Source organism: Grus americana, chromosome 9 (assembly GCF_028858705.1).
Source record: "Grus americana isolate bGruAme1 chromosome 9, bGruAme1.mat, whole genome shotgun sequence".
NCBI classification, from domain to species: Eukaryota; Metazoa; Chordata; class Aves; order Gruiformes; family Gruidae; genus Grus; species Grus americana.
The window spans coordinates 18,451,500-18,473,195 of NC_072860.1; the positions used below are offsets into that span (position 1 = coordinate 18,451,500).

The following is a 21,696-nucleotide window of genomic DNA, read 5'->3' on the forward strand; positions in this document are numbered from 1 at the left end:
AAAAATTTTATGCAAAAAGACCACATACCAGTTAAGGAGGAACTTTAAACTATACTCAAAACCAAAGAGAAAAAACCAAGTATGCATTTCCTCCAAGATACCTAAACACCCCCTCCCTTCTCCAAGAACTTGGCCTCAGTATTCAGCAACTGATCCACCACCTGCAGGAAACCTATCTTGAATTATTGTATCACTCTGGAATTTTGCCTCAAAATTTCTAGCTAGTCAAAACATTTAAGTAATTCTGCAATGACACCTTAAGATTTTACAGTTGGCCATGAGATGGAGCCCTCTGGGGTTGTTAAAAAAAAGGATGGATATTACTTACTGGTCCACTAAAACCAGCGAGCTGCGTGATCATCAGACACACTATGGAAATGATGAGCCTGGTGCGGCAGAAAATCCACACAACCCTCCGGAGAGAAGCATTGTCGGGCCCACTTTCTTTAAGTTCTTCCTGCCACAATCTCTCCAGCCTAATAAAACCAGAAGCCTCGTATTATAAATTTTTCACCATGAGAGAAGGTACAATCTCATAGGTACTACTTTGTGAAAATTCCAAGCACTTCCTAGCTCAGAGTAACAAAAATTAGTATATATCAGGAAAGATAAATACATGGTACATTCTGTGAGGTAAAGACAAATATCTGCATCTTGAAATATCTATGTTGTGTTACTTCTGCAGAAAAGAGGGATGAAAAACACAATGCCTTTTTGCTTTGCCTGGAGTCTCTTTGGCAATCTTAATAAACTGACTTGTCACAGTCTTTCCTTGCTGATCTGACAGAAGACTTGTGGAGTCAAAATCTGAGAAAAATTCTCATTAGCCATAAAAGGTTAGCCTGATCATAAAATCTGACCCATATTCAAATCACCTTGCTACAGTCAGTATTACTTTTCATTATTTTATCACAAGATTTTTTTCAGTGTAGCCTTGAGGAAGAACCTTGTTTTAATACCAAATAGTTTAAAGACATGCAAAAACAGAAAAACAATTGCAAAACACTCCTGGAGACAGAATCCTCTAAGTTCACTGAAATCAGCAAGAGTACAGAAAAGGTGCAGCAGGAGGAAGTGGTCTATGAAGGATAAAACCAAATTCCACTATTCTGAGAAAGGCAGAAAAAGTATCACCGCACCTTTTCAAGGGCAACACTATATCATTGCCTGTGAATTAACATATTAAAAAAAAGGAAACAAGAAAATAGTAAGGAACAAGATGTCTCTACCTTCTGCAATTGACATCTGAAGACTCATGCCTTGATAAAGACCATATATCATCCATAAACAATTCCCCTTTCTTGTACGCTCTGTGGGCCAAAGGAGTGAGCCAGGAGAAGGTCATGCAGGAGAAAAGCCCCGCATTATCAACAGGGTGCTGGTGTCTAAAAGAAAAAAAAATCACAAACAAATGAAAAAGGAAACAGAATTGTAAATCCCTGAGAAAAACAAAGCCTCCTCTCATTGAGAGTACTCAGAGTACCAAATGGCCTTTGCCAGTCATACTTGCTAAACAAATTCTAACGTTTTCAGTATCAGTCAGCAGACCTACAGCTGCAATACCGCTTTGTGAGTGGTTTGAAAAGCAAACGCTGCAGCAGTTCTTTTGTAGCCTAAAGACTTACTTGGAAGTAGTCCGTATGGGTTTCAGCACATTCAGGCCATGGTGGTATTTGCCCTTGTGATGCTCTTCATCCAGCATTCTCAGCTGGGAATGCACAGAGGTGTCCAGTGGTAGGCCTTCTGCCCGAGCAGCTGCTTCCAAGGCATCCTGGCATTCAATCTGCTTTTACAAGACGGACAGCAGAGTCAGACTTCAAAACTATGTTTAAAGTCCATGACTCCTCACTCCAGCAACTTTGCACCTCTTTCTTCTGTAAATTATTGAGCAACAGCAATCACTATCATTTAAATGTCTTAGAGGACAGGCTTCAGCCTGGCAGCAAAAACATGGAAGGCACACACATTCTAGATCTGCATTAGATTGCTGCATTTATGAAACATAAATTAACACCAGTATTGTGCCTGTGCATTCAAAGGATAAATGGACAGACCAGACTAATCTTGCATCCTGCCACAGGAAATACAATAGAGGAAGATTACAAAATCAAGTACCTATGACATCAGTTCAGGAAGTCAATGACTGGCTTATGCAGTGAAATTAAGACATACATTCTTGATGAATTTACACCCTCTTAATATAACTTCGATATTGTTATCCACAGAAAATTCAAATTATTTGCAGAATACTACTAAACTCTCCTCTTCAAAAATACCTTGGATTAGATAAAAAACCAAATACGTGTTAAGCAGAATTGTACTTTCTTTCATCATGTTTCCTGCTTTCTCTCTTTTTTCCCTAAAGGGATCAAAGATGACAATTTTCTGTGCTCCCAGCCACACTTCTCAATGGCTCAGCAACTTTATTAACAACCACTTAAAAGGCAAGCCTTATCTCCAGAGAGTTTTTCCACAGCCCTAGTGATAGGCAGACCCTAAATATTAATCTAAGAGGAGAAAGGAAACAGCAATGATACAGAGTAGTCAAAATGTTGCAGTGTTCAAACAAACCTTTAGATCAGAATCTAGATGTGGCAAAACTATCTGAGGAGATTAGCTTGCTATCTATACTTGCAGAGGACTCGCTACTGGTTCTGCTAAATTAATGGATGATTTATGCAGTGCCATGTTAACCTGTTTGTATTCTAGTGTGGGTTTTGTTTGTTTGTTTTTTAAATGGAGCTACTTTGTGGAAAAAACTCAGTTCTGAGGTAAAAATCTTCCCGGGTATCTCACAGAGATACTATGTTTACCCTATTAGATGCCTTACCAGAGCAAAGCTATTTTCTTCCTTTGAAAACAGCAACTGTAAATGCCTTGTAGCCACCTAAAAACACAGTAACTGCAAAGCACTAAATGCATATCAATAGCAAGCACTTGGTTCCTGACTTTGCATCATGTAATTTTTGTCAGAAATGCCACCATTTATTGGAGACTTGCTCTGTACTATATTAACATGTAAGCATATAGCTCATTAAGACAGCTAGTTTTCACTCATGTGAAGGGCAAGAGGAAATTTATAATAGCATAAATCTGTCCTTTATGTATTTAACCAAAGTACTTAAATAGTGTCTAAGCACGTTGTCAACAATCCATGGTCCTGACGTCAAACAACTTATTCACTAAACCTAAAACTATGATTACAAAAGAAGATAGCAAAGTAATAAAAAAAGAACATTACAACATTATGACACATGGAGTGACTCAAAAATATGCAACACTTGAAATCTAAATTAAAAGACTTCTCACTCAATTTATATTAAATTACTGACTCACTAAGGGCAATACCTCCTTACTAAATCTACCCAAATCAGAATTAACACAGGACCTGCCAAAGATGTCTCAAAAGACTCAGTAGTTGGGAAAAACTCTGCACCACCACTTTCCTGGTTACAGCAGAGGAATTCATAGCTAGTTTGCGGTGTTACCCTTTGCAAGAGCCCCAGGCAGATCTGCCCAAACACCCTATTGCTGATAACATGCTTGTTTGTAAGTGATGTCACAGGCTATTTGCAGAATCATTGTTTTTCAGAGGACACAAAAAGTGCCTATGAGTTAAAAAAAGTTTTTCAAAAACACTGTGTTTGTCAGCATACGCAAATTTTTTCACTACTTACAAACAAGACTAGCTTTTTAATAAGAAAGCACAATTGCACAATACTGTATTTTTAGGCAGTCCAAAGATAACGTTCTTAAACGCTCAGTGTGAAAAATAATTAAACTCTCCAGATCTGCTCAACAGAATTCTCTCAGCACAGGGGGAAAAGACGTTTTGATAAGAGACCAGGGCATTGTCCTTGAAAGGCCTTTATGATCTCTTGCCATAGAGGCAAGCATAAGCGCAAACCCCTAGTCGAGAACATTCCTCATCTCCATCTTGGCAAGGTTATCAAAATCCCACACGTACAACTACCAAGATACAAATGAATCACACTACTGTACAATTAAGATTCTAAGAAAGACCATACAGTTCTGTGTCATGTTAGAAAATCCTCAAAGCATACAGTTTATCAGGAAGAAATGAGACTCCTAAGCAGCTCTACAATGCCTTTCTAGTGTAAAAGACTGAATTACAAAAACTAGAAACAACTCCAACATCATTAATTTAGGTTTCTGAACCCCTATTATTTTTTCAGGTGTTTGTCAACTGGCAATACCCTGATTACCTGCATACAGATTTCTCAGAAACTAAAACCTTGAAGAAGTCATTAGTAATGTGATACAACAGGCTCCAGCACTGCTCTTGAAACAAATGTCTAATAAATTATGGCTGTACTATCAAACAGAAATCAGACAGCACTTTTTGTAATTCAGCAACTTATTAAGATACCAATACAAGTAATGAAACAGGTGATACAACATGGTGTTGATAACTAAAGAAATGCTCACGGAAACAAAACAAGCCTAAATGAGGTATCACTAACTGGACCAGGGGAATCATTCAGACATTTCTTAAAAAACAGCAGCTCACTACTCAGCATCATCAAAAAGGCCAAAAGATAACGAATTGTTAGAAAAGACACAAAGAATAAAGCAGGAAACATTACCATGCCACTTAAAAAACCTAGGATTTGCATCCTTTTAGAACACCAGAGTCAGTCCCCTGTCACTTCAGTTCAAAAAGGGTGTTATACTTAAAATTACTTTCTGTGAGCAATGAGAACAATTGGGATTGGAACAGCTTCCACACAAGCATAAAGTTAAGACTTTTCAGCTGGAGAAAAGAGAGGAATAAAGATAAGGAACAGGTATTTGAGAGGTCCATAAAGTCATGAATGGCATGAAGAAGAGAACTAGGGGAATGATCACCAAATGTTCTTACAGAAAAGAACTGGGGACACTCAGTAAAATCACTGGTTTTTGCACAAGGCATACTTAAATTTAGAATTCTCTGTCATAGGATGTTGTAAAGTTCAAATGCATAAAAGGACTAAAAATGGGAGAATTGAACTTGCATAGGATATGCATATCATAGCTTATTAAAGGCATGACAGAGAGCAACAGCAATCATTTATCCAGCATCTTATCAATAGCCAGTGGATTCCAAAAAAGTTTCTGAAGCCACGGGCAGCTCCTAATAGAGGGCAATGGCTCTGCACTCCATGTTCGGTGAAGCTGTGGTACACCTGAGTACAGGCTGATATGATTCAACAGATGACTGGGAAAATTAATAGATGAAGACAATAATTAAACTTTTAATCCTGAGGACAATCCTTGAGTGTAAGGAGAGCACTGAGGAAGTATCACTACACACATGACCTTGACCTCTACAGGTAGTTCACAGGCAGGCAAAGAGAAGCATGGCTGGTGCTGCTACCACAAAGCGCACCTGCCCCTTCTGACTTTCTGCAACCTGAGAGTGCAACAAAACCCTACCAGCATCCATTATCACGGTTTCCTTGTCCAACAAATTGGTCACAGCAATGGTAAGCACATAAGGCAATGTGAGAGCCAGAAAGAAAACACAGATGGCTCAAGACATGCCATGACAGAAAGTCTGGTTGAGGTGAGGAAGTTGTTTAAGGGCAAGGAAAAAGATTCGCCCATTACGGTAGAGACAGCAGTACCAAATTCATAATCCACATAGATCATGTGAAAAGGCCATGAAAATACAGAAAATTTAGGAGCCAAGCTACAAAGCTGTCAAACAATGTCAGAGGTAAGGAAGACAGAAGTTCTATAGGAAGCAAGAGGGGCATCAAGAACATTATGCAGAAAGGCAAACTCAAATTTGTGAAATAGAAGGAAACTTCTGAAAATCTGCTAAGCAACCAACACAGGTATTTATTTCTAAGGATGGGGAGCAGGTGAAGAGAAAGGGGGCAGATGTGTTACATATAAAAAAACCAAATTAAACCAGTGAGATCCTAGCCTTTCACACAGGCAATTTCACATTCAATGGAGAAGGTAGCAATTTATTGGTTTGACAGCTGTAACATCAGATGATAGCAACAAAACCAGACAAGCCTGGAGGTCAAGCAAAACAGATTTGATGTATATACAGTCAGCATATGAACCAAACCCCACCCACCAAACAACTACAACTCCTCTTCCATAAGGCAGAACATCTTCCAGGGTTCAGATCACTGCAGGGAAGAAGCTGCATCTCTTCTGGTCCTACTGCTACCTGACAGGAAACTAGAGCAGACATATGAAGACTTCTTTTATTAATCCCTGCAGCTGATATGGAATACAAAAGCTACTGTGGTTGATTTACTATTACACAGTTAAAATTGTTTTATTTAAGTAGTAAAGAACTGAGTTGGCAGTGCTGCAGAACCAGAACTCCCACATCTTGCATTTAGAAGGCAGAGCTCAGCAGGCCTCCTCACTCCTTTGTTCAAGTTCCCAGTAAGGAAAGGCACATGAGAATCTAACAGATCAGCACAACAGAGCTCAGGACTAGGCAGGCATATGGGGAGAAGTAAAATTATGTTACCGCTCCTGCTCCATGCTTAAAGCATTCCTCAGTAGAACTCCATGCTGAAGAATAGTTTTAAAATATTTAGAAGATTTCATTAAAGGACTGGTGTTTCAAAACAAGATTAGTTATTAGTTTGTATGGGCTGGGGAAGACAGGATCAACTGTCTCAGTTACCTTATAGATAGCTAAACCAAAATAAAACAAGAGTCTAGGAAAAGATACTCTAAAGTTTTAATTACATCCTTCCTCCCAAAAAATACTCTGAGTGTCTCCAAGCATAATCCCACTTAAAAGTATTTAGGGTTTTATACACAGCTTTTGCAGATAGCACAGGCAACCCCTAAAGTACTGTTGTCCAGACTTCTGGAAGTCACCAAACCCAGGAACTTCTAAAAATGTATCAGGCTTGCAGGTTCAAACATTGTCACATCTGCCACTCCTTGGTGAAGCAGCAAGCACTCTATGAAATTTATATTCCACTAAGAAAACCTTCCTCTTCTCCTTTCACTGGATTTGATGCAGTACACAATCTACAGAAGTATTAATAGGGGGATTTGCAGCATTAGACTGCCAGCCTACTCTGTAGCTAGAATGCTTTATAATATCCTGCCCAATTAGAACATGAGCCTATTTAAGACTAGTTTGGTGTATCATCCATCCATACCAGCTGTCTCCCTGAAGTAGGGGCAGCAAGGAGCAGGCACTGGGCTAGATCACAGACAGTGGGTGTGAGAAGGAGGCTTTGATCCTTTAGGCACCCGCATGCATTGATTGCAGAGTACAGACAGCAGAACTGAACTCACGCAGCACCAAGATGAGACCATGAGATAGCTTTAGATGCCTAGAAATTATGGTTACAGCTTCCAGGACTGCTGCAATGAACCAAGTCAAGTTAGGGCCTCCATTGTCTTCCACCTCCTGACATGTTATAAATGAAAACTCATGTCTCTGCTGCCTTCCCAGCTTCTGCTACAAGGAAGAACCATATATCCAAATGCAGGAATAATTGCAGCCATGGCATATTTCTCAAGTGAAAAGAGAGTTAGCTGTTCAGAGGCGTGCTCTGACTTACTACAAGAATTCAGAGCTTAAAGTTCAGTCATTCACTCTAACACACTGTTATATGTGACTTCATTACACAAGGTCTCTCTGCTAGTTGATCATCTGGGCTAGGATTAGCAGAAGTTGAATTAACATTTGAGTTATGGTTTCAAAGCTAGACTGAGTTTATGCATCCTCAGAGCAGAAGTCTCTCAGTAGTGCTTGGCATATCAGGGCTATGTAGCCAAACAAGATCAGGGTATGCATGTTTGTGATGAGCCTGAATACTTTAGTCACATATATTAAGCACTTCTACTTAATACACATAAAATCCTTGCTGAGGACAGATATATTAGTTTATCCCAGGAACACTGCTTATTTGACCTTGCCCTTGAGTTTTGGCAAGCATTAGCATTGAGGTAAGATGTTCTAAACTCTTCCCTGGCAAATCCACTTATACCTGCAATCCAAGATATGCAGAGTTCGGCATGCAGTGTTCATTTTAGGATTTTCCAACAGTAGCTGCTGAGTATGCATCCAATTAGCAGCTGTGCACCTGCTTAGGCTTCTAGTATACATGAATCCATGTCTTCTGTTTTACATTAAAACTAGTATTCATGATCTTGTAATCAAAGGATATAGGATTCATTCAGAGCTGAGGTTGTATGCTGACCATCCAGCACTGGAGTTCACGCACGCTAACAGCAGACCCCTGTGGAACTGGAAATAATAATCAGCCTTAACTATGAGTTGCCCTACAGAATTAGCACCCTACACATGCTCTGACCACAAAGCTAAGATCCCACCTCCTCACTAAGTGGATCAAAATAGCATGGCACAGGCTGAGGATTTGGATCCTGACTTGCTCGGGTAAGCTCTACTATCCTGAACCACATGCAGACAGCCTGCCGTACGCTGGAGGTGTTCTTCCAGCAATATGCTTTATTCAGGCCATGCCTAAGCTACGTCACAACAGAAGCTACACAAGTCAATTTAGTACAACACCAGGAGTACCCAGGGAGTCCTTAAACTCAGACTTCTGTGGAGTAGAACCACCAGTGAATAACAGCAGAGGCCTTGACACCACAACATTTACCAAGCTTAATACAATAGCCTTTTATTCAGCTCACACTCCTGTACCAACACATGCTTCCAAAAGCAAAGCACCCCAAGTGGCAAATGAACTAGTAAACTCAAAGTAAACACCTCAGGGCTCCAAACATGTTGATTTTGAAATACCATAACCTTGAATGAAATACAGATTTTGTTTGTGGAACAGCCTGTTCCTAGTATGCAGTTCAGACCACAACTGACTATTCCTTAGCACTGGAATATGAGTGTTCAAAAACTAATAACCATCTCAGTGTCTCAATGTATCAGATCTCCCTGCAATATGAGTTTTGACTCATTTTGAGTTAAGTTTTCCAGTAGTTTGGATAGATCCATTAAATCTGTCTGGCAACTCTTACAACTGTACACTGAGTTTGAGACAGCCATAGGGCAGAATGTCTCCAATACTAATATGGAACATTACAATGGAAAAGATACTGCAAGCTTTCCTTCACTGACAGTTAATCTGCTCCTTACCTGCTTTTGATCATGAGCAGGCTGATTTACAAATCTGCTCTGGACAAAGGAACAGAAATCACCAGTAGTCACACAATACTGGCAAGTCACCACATGATAAAACTTCAGATCTGGCCAAGACTTAGACAAAGGATGGTTAGTGCACTAAAGACAACCACTGACTTTAAATGGATGCTGTGAATTAGCCAGAACACCGGTGTTCCTCTAGAGAATGTGCCTTTTTGTTCCTCCAATTATTAAGTGTAAGTCTTCTCACAGTTAAGCTCCCTCCAAGTTTCAGGTGAACTTTTGATACATGACTAATGGATATGCTCCTTCCTCAGCTGGTAATATGTGTGTATATATATGGAAGAGATATCACTTCAGAGTGGTTAAAGAATCATTAAACATTCACCAACAACCAAGTCGAGGCTCTTGTGTCAAGTTAGTGAGTACTTTAGTAGAAGTTCAATGGTAAAATAGCTTGATAGAACATGATTCTAACGAAGATAATGCATTCAATTCTTTGGGCATATCATAGAATTAATGCACCTTTAGAAACCAACATGAGTCTTTGCTTCTGCACAGTCTAATTGTGTTCAAAGAACTACTGCAAGACAGATTTAAGTTTTGCTTTCATTTGACTTGAAAAAGTAATAGTTAACATTTAGAGAAAAAACATGCCTTCAGTATGTAGACACTTGTCTAGATTTGCCTTCTTGAACTCATTATGTGAGCTTATCCCCGAGTTCCAGCTCTGCTGATCACTGAAAATCTTCAGGCAAGTTTTTGAAGAATCACCAGAACAAGATGGAACTTGAGAGCATTTACATGCTCCTGACAGAGCTGCACTGTCTACTCATCCCTTAAACACTTGTAGATGGCATAACAGTAAACAAAAGTAGAAGTGCTAAGACAGACAAAAGAATTTCCATCTTCCTTCCTTTCCTTCCTGTGCACTGCTTAGACAGACTGAAAATTCTCTACAGGTTTTAACAAGGGTACGTTCACAGATATTCTAGGCACTATCAGGGCAGTTAAGTCACTGAAACTGGGTGCAAGGGATGCTACCCTTCAGTTTCATGCATTGTTCACCTCAGCCTCCTCCAGCACGAGGACTTACATACTCCTGATTTCTAACCTTCCTTTATATTTAAGACTTTGGCTCCATTTATTCCCTCCTCCTTGCTGTCTCCCTCCCCTCAGCACAAGACGTTATGGTGGCTGCTTTTCCCCAGAAGTCTCCTGCAGTGGCCTGTATGAGCAGTGGTTTCTCTTTGTCTAAGGGCTCCAGCCTACAGGCACTTCAGCTTGCTGGTATTCATCCATTAGAAGTGCTCTAGAATAACACACTGTAGGAAAATCATCACTCTGAAACAAATTCCCAGCCTCTCCATTTTAGAGGTTTATTAGCACAATATGTTTCTATCTACCATACTGCACATGTTCAGACATCACACCAGTTGTATCAGTTGTAGACTCTGCATCACACTTTGTTCCTATGACAGTATATACCATACACTGCTCAGTTAAGACTTTGCCCACGAAGGGAGTAAGGCTAGGCAGCATCTTCTACAGGCACTGTCCACAGAACTAGTCTAGCTGTCAAGTCATCCAAATTCCCTGCTTACTTCAGCTGCTCAGCTACAGCATTAGACTTTTAGCCTTCAGAGCCAATGTTGCCAATACTGTAACAGATCTGAAGTACTGCCTGTTTAGTTAGCAGGAAGTGGTTCATTTTAGCAGAATGTATCATACCTACTCCCTGCATCAGTGGCCTTACACTGCAGCTGTTAGCTCACAGCAGGGGAAGAATACACCAAAGCAGGATCCATGGAGGAGCATACCTCACCTACCAAAGTCTTTTATATAAGGCTTCCAAAGATCACTGGACAAACACTGTTTTCTTTCCTACTTTGTGGAAGAGCCAAATAACAATACAATGAAGTTTAATAGCATTAGTTTCCAGTTTTATCATAACAGCCCCAGGAAATAAGTATCTCCTTATAGACTCCACAGCAGAGTACAGAAATGCACTATGTTACAAAAGTTGAAATTCTAGTTCTATGTTTAAATTATTGTAATGATTCAGATTTCTTGTTATATACTTGCACCTGCATTAGTTTTAAATGTTTATGGCAACAGTACCTAAACTGAGCACTTCCTCACATTCTAGGTACCTTTCTCATATCACAGCTATCTGACTGGGAGAATGCAGAACCACCCACTGTAGAAGATCAGGTTCAAGAATATCTAAGGAATCTGAAGGTACGCAAGTGCATGGGACCTGATGAGATGCATCCACAGGTCTTGAGGGAACTGGCAGATGAAGTGGCCAGGCCACTCTCCATCATATTTGAGAAGTCCTGGCAATCCAGTGAAGTTCCCACCAACTGGAAAAGGGGGAACATAACCCCCATTTTTAAGAAGGGAAAAAAGGAAGACCCAGGGAACTACAGGCCAGTCAGTCTCGCCTCTGTGCCTGGCAAGATTATGGAGCAGACCCTCCTGCAGACCATGCTCAGGCACATGGAAAATAAGGAGGTGATTGGTGACAGCCAACACAGCTTCACTAGGGGCAAATTGAGCCTGACAAACTTGGTGGCCTTCTATGATGAGGTTACAGCATCAGTGGACAAGGGAAGGGCAACTGACATCATCTACCTGGACTTGCGCAAGGCATATGACACTGTCCCACACAACATCCTTGTCTCTAATTTGGAGAGACACAGATTCAATGGATGGACCACTCTGTGGATAAGGAATTGGCTGGATGGTCACACTCAAGAGTTGTGGTCAACAGCTCAATGTCCAAGTGGAGAACAGTGAAGAGTGGCATTCCTCAGGGGTCAGTACTGGGACCGGCACTGTTCAACATCTTTGTCAGCAACATGGACAGTGGGATCAAGTGCACCCTCAGCAAGTTTGCCAACGACACCAAGCTGTGTGGTGTGGTCAACATGTTGGAAGGAAGGGATGCCATCCAGAGGGATCTTGACAGGCTTGAGAGGTGGGCTTGTACAAACCTTATGAAGTTCAACAAGGCCAAGTGCAAGGTCCTGCACGTGGGTCAGCGTAATCCCAAGCACGACTATCAGCTGGGCGAGGAATGGATTGAAAGCAGCCCTGAGAAGGAGGACTTGGGGGTATTGATTGATGAGAAGCTCAACATGAGCCAGCAGTGTGCGCTTGCAGCCCAGAAAGCCAACCGTGTCCTGGGCTGCATCACAAGAAGTGTGACCAGCAGGTCGAGGGAAGTGATTCTGCCCCTCTACTCCGCTCTTGTGAGACCCCACCTGGAGTACTGCATCCAGCTCTGGGGCCCCCAGTACAAGAGACATGGAACTGTTGGGGAGAGTCCAGAGAAGGGCCATGAAGTTGATCACAGGGCTGGAGCACCTCTCCTATGAGGACAAGATGAGAGAGTTGGGGTTGTTCAGCCTAGAGAAAAGAAGGCTCTGGGGAAGATCCAGTTGCAGCTTTCCAGTACCTGAAGGGGCCTACGGGAAAGATGGTGAGGGATTGTTTATCAGGGAGTGTAGTGACAGGACAAGGGGTAACATGTTTAAGCTGAAGGAGGGTCAATTTAGATTAGATGTTAGAAAGAAATTCTTTACTGTGAGAGTGGTGAGGCACTGGAACAGGTTGCCCAGGGAGGTTGTGGATGCCCCATCCCTGGAAGTGTCTAAGGCCAGGTTGGATGAGGCTTTAGGCAACCTGGTCCACTGGAGGGTGTCCCTGCCTGTGGCAGGGGGGTTGGAACTAGATGATCTTTAAGGTCCCTTCCAACCCAAACCATTCTATGATTCTATGATCTAGGACAGCACTTGTGTGTAGTCTGTTATTAACAGATAAGAGATCATCAAGCTAAGTGTAGCCATATAGAACATGACGGCAGCAGTTAGAAGTTTTAGAAATACACACAATCCAGATTTCTTATACTCTTGCACATCTCTCCCAGCACAGCCAAACACCAATGAGATGCTCAGCTGGACGGAAATTAAAATGAATCTACCACTTCACCAGTTAATCTTGATGAAGTAGTCAACAGCAGTTTCACCTCATGCAGTGAGCACTGGCACCAGCTCAAACTACTGCAGCTTCTAGCTGTGATCTGAGCCAACCACCTAGCATTATCTTTGTTTAGAGGCCAATTCAGAACACCTACAGTCTTTAAGAGCCTTCTCAGGCTGTTTTTCCTCAAGTTCTGTGTTTACTTTGTTATGAAAACATGGAATCTTCTGGAAAAATGCAGAGACATCCAGCAGCTTCAGCTACAACTAAAAGCTTATAGTTAAGCTGTCTAGAAGGCCTGCTCTGAGCATGGAGTGCCAAGGCACTAGTACCCAGGCTACATTCACATTCATATTTTTGAACATGTTGTTCAGCACAGTTGGTTCAGACACTGCAGATGCTCCAGAGAGGTTGAGAGGCAGAGTTGATCTGACTATTGGACAGTCAGACAGTGATAAATCACTTCAAAGCTGTCAGTGCTTGAAGGATTTACACCAACTCCAACAAGTTCTGATCACGTTCTCTGCTGTCTTTGGCAAAAGCTGTCAGAGACAAACCTGAAAAAAAGAGATCAAGGTAAGGATAGAAGTATTAGTAGGGCTTCTGATAGCTGAAGTTAGCAATACATTTTTCCTGCATGTTTAAAGCAATCTATAGTACTATACTGCCAAGCACCTTCAAATGCAGCAATTTGCACTTGAGGTTTACTACAGATGGTGTAGATGCAGTCATTATGCTGCAGCAGCAAGAACCTAATCTTGAACACTACATTCCAGTCAGAACCAATTACAGCTTAGAGTACAAGTGGTAAATTAGTGCCCTAGCATTGTTAACTCAGGGACTTGAATTTCAAGAATTACATTCTCACAAGCATTGCGTATCATGAGAACACGCTGCTTCTACATCCTCTTCTGTTGTTGTGAAGATAATGGGGTAGGAGAGCAAAATACTCACTTGCCTGCTGTTCCATCAACTAAACATGAAGTCTACATTTAAGAGCAGCCTATTCCAAAAGTACTTTGAGAGCAAGTTATTTCTCTTCCTCATCTGTCATTTTAGTGTACTTAATGGGCACAATGGATCTGCCCTCCTCCTCAGGACACACTGCTTCCATAAGAAAAACTAAATACAATTATTTCAGATACAACTGGAAGGGTGCACAAGCATCCCAAGAACAAAAAGTTCTAAAGGTGTAAGTATAAATCAGTATTTCAAAACATTCTTTAATTTTTATTTACTGACGGTGTAATAGCTTTTACAGATGAAGGCTACTGACTATAGTGCTAGGCAGCAAGTACACCTACAAGTTATCTTCATTCAGAAAAGCCATGCCCCCACATACAATAAGCCAAATTAGTATTGTATAATGCATTGGGAACATGTAGTTAACACCCTATTTTGTAAGCTACATTAAGGTCTCCAACAAAGACTTAAAAATCAATTGTTATAAGAAGACACTGCAGAAACTTATTCATGAGGTAACTATATGCGTTCACAAGCTGAATAAAAATTGTTTCTTGAATTTCAGTCCCAGAGTGCCTATTTCAGAGGTCCAAATTTCTATAGCAACATTCCCATTAAGCACCAGGAAGTGTTGGATTAGACCTACTTATACTGCAGCATGATTTCAATTATGATTCCAGGAAGCCAATTTGAAAACCTCCTGTCTTTCAAAGAAGTGATCTTTCAGGCTGTGACCAAACAGCATTTAAGCTTTTAAGGAAAGAATTGCAAGTTCTTTTTCATTATTGTCATGAACACCCATTACAGCATCCTTTCAGCAGGAAACCTGAACACCAGTATGGAGGTTTCAGGACAGAAAGAGCAGAGTTGACTACAACCTTTATGCAAGGCAAAGAGGGAGAAGTACAAAAAGGCTCTGGGACCTTGGCTCAGTAGTAAAATAGGTCTTTCACCTATAAAGGTCTTGATCAGGCAATCAACTAGTCTTGATCAGGTTAAGAAGTATATATAAAATTGCAACTAGACAAGCAACAGGAAAACTAATGAGTCATGTTATTGATCAGTCAAATGTACCTATAGGCTGCCAGAAGTGGTCACCACCACTGGTCATTAACCAGTGGTCCTTGACTGCCAGAGGCAGCATGTTCCCACATCCTCCTCAGAGGGAGCTATACAGTTCTACCTCACTCTGAGGTACCTATGCAACACGTTAGCAAGAAGTCTGCCTCATTCAGTATAATTCTGCTGCAAAACAGTCCCAAACCTGCATTCCACAAAGATCTGAAGTCAGTGGTGAAATAACAGCCTTAATCTGCTCACAGCTTGTCACCTGCAATACAGATGATGCTTACAGCTTTGCCATTTTCTGGTTAAGCTAGTTCAAATCCTGAGCTAGGCTTTCTACAAGAAATTTGAATCCCAAAATCTCTACTGATAGCACACTGAACTGTTGTTCAAATGACAGAGTTGCACTACAGCTTAACTCCTCTATCTGAACTGCTGTGGTCCTACCCCTCCTCATCACATCAGCCCTCCATTGTGTTGTGTCATCAACTGTGCCAACATGTGCCCAATAAGTCACCTTGGCCATCTGACCCATCCCAGGTTTTATAAAGGATAAAGTAGCAAAGGACACAGTCCCTTCTCTCCCCTTGAAACACCATTTTCTTAACAGCTGAGCTACAGCTTCTACCTTTTGTTACAGGCAGAGAAGAAGTGACTGACCAAACAGGCAAATCTCAACCTTATGAAAGAAGTCTTTGCTTATCTCTGATACCAACAATATAAAGCATCCCAGCAAGTAATAAGGCCAAGAACACTGCTGAAACCAGAACTTGTTTCAACTAGAAAGGAAGAAACTTGGTACATAAATATGAATGTGTAAATTAGATAAGATGTTATGACCACAGCTCCTTTTACTAACCTCAGTATTTTGCAAGTAAGCAGGATTTAATCTCACTGACATGCAGCAACAAATTCAGAGCTGTTTGTGTTTATGGATTGTATACATCCAAGCTACAAGGCCAGCAAAACAACAAGGGTACCAATTTTTGAGCTAGACATTAACTCAACTCTGACATACTGAACAAGATAACTGGCAAGTAAAACAGGTAACCTGTCAGAACTAGCCAATTCCATTAGCAAGATAAGTTAGGTTCGCTCTTCTACTCAGAAACCAAACTAGATAAAGTTCTAGGTAGGAACTAGGGTGAGCCATTTTCTTGCATCAGTAATCACAAATTTTACAGAATCCCTGTTTTGCAATCAGTTATCTGAGTCTACTACCCTGTAGTCATAGGCAGCAAATCAAATGGTAGAGGCAGCAGGGTAAACAAGACTATAGCAATAGAGTTAAGCTGACCTGAAGCTGCCTCAAATTTAGATATTTCAATGCCACACTATACAGATGTGTAGGACTTTGCTTACTTTCAGCCTTCAGAAAAAACCAAATATACTGGTTTGATTGATTTCATTCATTTAAAAGGTTTAAAGGTAAAATAAGGATTTTGTCCTGAAAAGTCAAACCAGGCATTGACATTAGATGATGCAGATCAACAGGCAGAGATAACATGCTATGATTACTGCTTAACTCCACTGCCACTGGTCAGGAAGCAAAGCTGTCCACCAATGGCATCACTGTTGTCACCAGTAATTTGACAGAGCAGATTTGCTACCAGAGGGTATATTGTGGATGGCAAGCCCATGACATCAACATAATAAATGCCATTAAGCTGCTGCACTGTGACTCCAGAGGGCTCTTAGTTCTGCATCAGTGCCTGCTCTAATGCAATCAGACACTCTACCTTCCTTAGAACACCGTCAGCAATAGTCTGCTGAGTCATAGAGCCTGTAGGGACACTAGGAGCTGCAGGGCCTGCAAGTACAAACTGCACTCAGCCTGCTGCAGAGCAGATCACTCCAATCTCAAAAAACAGCAGTGCAGCACTGTTAGCCCACATAAAAACACCTTCAAGCCCCAGTGAAACAAGGTAAGCCTTATCTGAAGTACATAGTATTTCATTATCTAGTATAACGCAGCAAAACTTAAGCCTTTACAAGTCTTCACAGTTCTTCCATACAAATACAGCAAGTCCCCCTATTTCCAACCCTCTCACACCAGGACTGTCACAAGCAATCTTAGATGGAACGCCCAGCAACACATTTGCAAGCACCTTGTCATTGCAAAAGTCAGACATAGCAGTATTAACTTTATTTGTTTGGCTTCAGAGAGTTCTACATTAGTATTTTAGGAAAGTTTAAGGACAGGACACGCAAGAAAACATTTCAGTGCTAGCATTCAGAGCAGTAACATTTTCAATCTTCTTCAATCGCCACCGGTTATTATTTTCAGACCATATCTTTCACCATTGTGGGTGTTTCCATTTATCTCAGCATTTGTTTTGCCCTATAGCACTTGGTATATGGACTCTTTTCAGTGAGAGCAAGCTCTAAAAATTAAAAGCTCAGGACAGTGACATGCAAGTTCTAAGCCAGTGGTTATTTCAAGTCCCAGCTCTCAAACTAGAATTATGACAACACTTCACCATGTTAAATACACAGATGCACAAGAAAGTATTCAATACAGATTATTTCCATCTGAGGGAAAAAGTAAGTCTTACTACTAAAGCAAGCTACACATCTGCTTTAGAGAATTAATCCTTGAGAAAAACATGGCATAATTAAGTTTTTTCAGCTGCCAACACTGAATGGTACATGATTTGTGCTGAGCTCTTACTGTTCTTACTTGGCTGTAATGATTCTCTTAAGTACAAAAGCTTAAAACATTTCCTGTATTCACATCAAGATCTGAATACTAGAAAAAAGTGTATTTTGTTTAAATGTTACTAAAAAGTCACATTTAAAAGTGCAAACGCTTACTAAGTTGTCAGACTTGCTACTAAGCGACAGTACCCCTTGGAATGACCTCTTCCACACAAAAGGGAATATTCATTATTGACCTTCAAAGCAGTAAATCTACATAGAGCTGGCACAGCAAAAAAGGCTGCTGCTGCATTAATGTAATAAGTATAGACTGCAAAACAAACATGAAAAAATAAACTGACCTTATGTTTAGCATGCTGAAATTTTGACCCCTCCTGTTCTTCATGCTGCACGGAGTTGGCTCTCTCCCTCACACTTCTATACCCAGGACTGGGTATAATGTACTCTTTTCCTATGTCGATGTCTTTCATCTTCTGTAAACGCCAGGGTTTACACGTGTATTTTCACCTCAAATATCTGAAAAACAATTAAATTCCACTTCATTATATCATATGCCCAAGATGCCAGTTACTTTTAGTGATCTATTTTTAAGCTTTATTTTTGAAATAAAAATCAGAAAGCAACTGTAAAAGAGTTTTATTACAACAGGACCATAATAATGTGACTTTGGAAACCCACACAAGACTAACTCCTCCTGAACTAGTTTAAACATACCCTGAGGTAACCAAATAGTGCAATGATTCTCAATGCACTAGAGTACTGTCATACTTCCTCCTTTAGAACTCTGAAATACAATTATGCAATCTGACAGATTAAAGCAACAGCTACACTATTTAGCTGAAGTCTTGAGAAACTTGACATGGAAGACCAAATCCCTGCAATCTCTTGTTAGTGTTTAAAGTTGCACATAACCAACAATTTACCAGTACGAAGTTTAGCAAAAAACCTGATCTCTAGAGATATCACATGATAAAATTAGTCATTCCACACACACTCTAGAGAAAAATATATTCCTTACTCTGTAGGCTTGAGCTATCATTATGTATGAGCATGCACAGGAAGGAGTCACATCTTCAGTGCTGCAGGTTTTCCCTCAACCTACCAAATTACACTGTAAGGTCAGAAAGAGAATCAGAGTACCGAAAAGAAAATTGCCTCCCAGTGCAAGACTTTGTTTTGTAACTCTGCTTTATCACATTCTGTCACTTGCCTTAAACTAACACGATAGAAGGAGCCTGATTAAGTTACATTAGTCAGAATCTGCATCAGCAGGATTGGCTTGGTGCACTGGGCTACCACCTCTCCACCGCCTGCAGAAACAGCCTCCTTCCCCCATCCACAGACACAAGCCGCCTCCAAGGCAGCCTTCCAGCTGCTCTCCAGCAGCCAGCCCCAGCCCACCGGCCGCCCCCACCCCGCACAGCTCGGCGCCGCTCCCCCACCCCCGGGGCGTTATGTGTCAGCGCCAGGCGAGGATGCTGCAGAGCAGCAGGACCCGGGGCTGCTGCGCCCTGCTGGCTCCCCATCCCTCCTGCAACAGGGATGCGAACCAGCCTCCCCCGACCTGCCGCCCCCCCCTCCGCCCCGCAACACCGGGGGAAGGGGGAGCCCCCCCTCCCCTATTCCCTCCCGCCTCCCCGTGTCTCCGCCACACCGGCGTAAACAAGAGAGGCCCTCCCCGCTCAGGGACAGCCGGGATGGGACAGACAACGATGCTCCCGAGCTCTCGGCAGGAGGAGGCACAGCGCAGCCCTCTTCACGGCGGGGGGGGGGGGGGGGGGGGGGGAACGGGACACCAGAGTGAGGGGATAAGGGGGCTGCTCGACCGGCCTCCTCACAGGAAAGGGGGCGGCAAACGCGCCTCCACAGCCGCGCGGCGGCCCCCTCACCCACACAAAGGGTCGCTTCCCACCCCCACCTCAGCACCCGCCCCCGGTAACGGGCGGGGCAGCCCCGCTCACCTCCGCCCGGCGACTACCCCCGCTGCGGCTTCTCCACTCAGCGGCCGCGAAGCCAAACAACATCCCTTATAGCGGTTCCGGCGTCCCGACTCCGCCTGCGCGGAGAGGAGGGAGGGGGCTGCTGCGGCCGTTCCTTCCCGGCGCCCCACGGGAAATGTAGTCCGAGTGTCTGCGCCGGCCGCCCACTGTCTGGTGGCCTGAAAACTACGTTTCCCAGAAGGCCCCGCGCGAGCCGCCTCTGTTTGGCCGCCCCTCCCAGCCGGGCCCCGCCCCGTCCCTTCCCGCCGCTCCTGCCGCAGCGTGGGGGGTCTGGAACGTTCCCCGCCGGCCGGCGCGAGCCGCCGGGGTGGAGCGCGCGCCCCGGAGCAGCGCGCGCCGCATGGCACGGCACGGCACGGCACGGCACGGCAGCAGCGCAATGCAATGCAGCGCGCTGCATCACGCTGCAACGCAAATGCAATGCGGAGCAACGCATGGCAACGTAACACAACGCAACGCCGTGCAATGCAGCGCAGCGCAGTACCGTGCATCCCGAGCCGCCCGCCCCGAGCGAATGTGGGGTGGGAAGAAGGACCCCGGTCTCTGTTCGGACAGCCGCACGCAAAGCCGAGGGACCTGGCGCCGAGCTGCGGGGAGGATGAGGGGGGTCTCGGTTCCCCCTCCGTCCCACCGCTGGCACTGCCGCGGCGCGGCTCCCGGTAGCCGGAGCTGCCGCAGGGCGCTGCCTGGTTTGCAGCGGCGGCAGCGGCCACTTCGGCCTCGGTTGCACCCGCCTCCCTTGCCGGTTGGTGGTTTGCAGCAGCGTGTCACTTGCTGCCGGTTATTTACAGCCTTTCAGCTGGGGAAAGTGCGACTGTGTCCTTATCTGGGGCTTAACCTTTACCACAGCTGGGGCTGGAGCCCTGGCTTCTGTGCGCAGCGGCTGTGCCACCCATCAGCCGCGGCCACAGGCCTGCGACACTCTTTGCAGCAAGCCAGGCTTAAAGCAGGAGAGGCAGGAGGCAAGGGAAGCCCCTGCTGTGCCTCTCTGAAGGGATTCAGACCAACTAAAGGGGCTGCGAACTTGTCGCAGGGCTTTGCCAGTCAAGCTTTGCCCACTGAAAGGGATGGGGCGGGGAGGAGGGAAGCAGCGGCCGTGCATCCCTGTGTGGCGGTGGCTGAGGGGCAGCAAGGGCCCCACTCCCCCGATGAAGTGTGCCACAGGGGATCCAGCCCCTGCGTCAGGGAAGCAGTGAAGAAGGAGATGGACACAGCTGCAGTTCCTCTCACAAAGGGCTGTAAATATCCTTAACAAACCCTGAGCTGTAGCTTCTCCCGTGCTGTGTTTAAATACCCTGTCCTCATCTGACATCTTTCCACCAGCCAAATTTGGCTGATGTCTCATTTAAGTGGTTTATATAACAAGTGCCTGTTTGCACTGCAGTCCTTGCTCTCCTCACAGGAATGTTGGTGAGAGTCAATTTGATAGAAAAGCTGAACTAAACTCAGGTAAAGATGGGAGATGGGAATCTGGAACTTAAACTGTACCCAGAATATTCCCTCCAAGCCCACAGAGCAGCAGTACAGTTAAAAGGTGTCACCATGCAAGCAACAATTCAAGGACACCCTTAAGGTACCAGAGAATCCCTTCAGAGCTCCTGACACATACGGTTACGCATCCTGCGGAGCTCCAACTCCATTTCTGGCAAAAATGAGAATTGGCTCTGTTGCAGGTGCTCTAACATTTTGGGACAGGAGAACCGACAGTCAGCCGCACAGAAGCAGAGCCCTTTCCATGGTATGGCAGCCGAGAGCACACATGGCTGCTGCATTTTCCTGCAGTCTGTTCCCCAGGACTCACAATTATGCAGTTTCAGATTGGTTTGGCTGAGATTTTATTGAGGAAGAAGCTGCAAGGTGCACTTCATGCTTTATAAATGCTGTGTCCCAGCAAAAGGTGGATTT

The 21,696-nt window shown here is 43.4% G+C and overlaps 1 protein-coding gene across 5 annotated transcripts in view; it reads right to left on the bottom strand.

Annotated features, from left to right (window-relative positions):
• The window catches only part of ABCC5 (ATP binding cassette subfamily C member 5), a 75,092-nt gene extending 55,252 nt beyond the window's left edge, over positions 1–19,840 (bottom strand). For 3 of the 5 annotated variants that reach the window (XR_008578382.1, XM_054836163.1, XM_054836165.1), the window contains exons 1-5: positions 19,753–19,840; positions 18,133–18,307; positions 1,626–1,786; positions 1,230–1,385; positions 329–476 (exon numbers count right to left, since the gene is read on the bottom strand). Coding sequence is in view for 4 of the 5 variants with exons in the window: in XM_054836163.1 (XP_054692138.1) it covers positions 329–476; positions 1,230–1,385; positions 1,626–1,786; positions 18,133–18,261 (594 nt within the window). In the remaining variant the exon portion in view is untranslated. The remainder of the gene's footprint in view (positions 1–328; positions 477–1,229; positions 1,386–1,625; positions 1,787–18,132; positions 18,308–19,752) is intronic. The other 2 variants (XM_054836164.1, XM_054836168.1) reach the window with 1 other exon arrangement.
• Between the last annotated feature and the right edge of the window lie 1,856 nt (positions 19,841–21,696).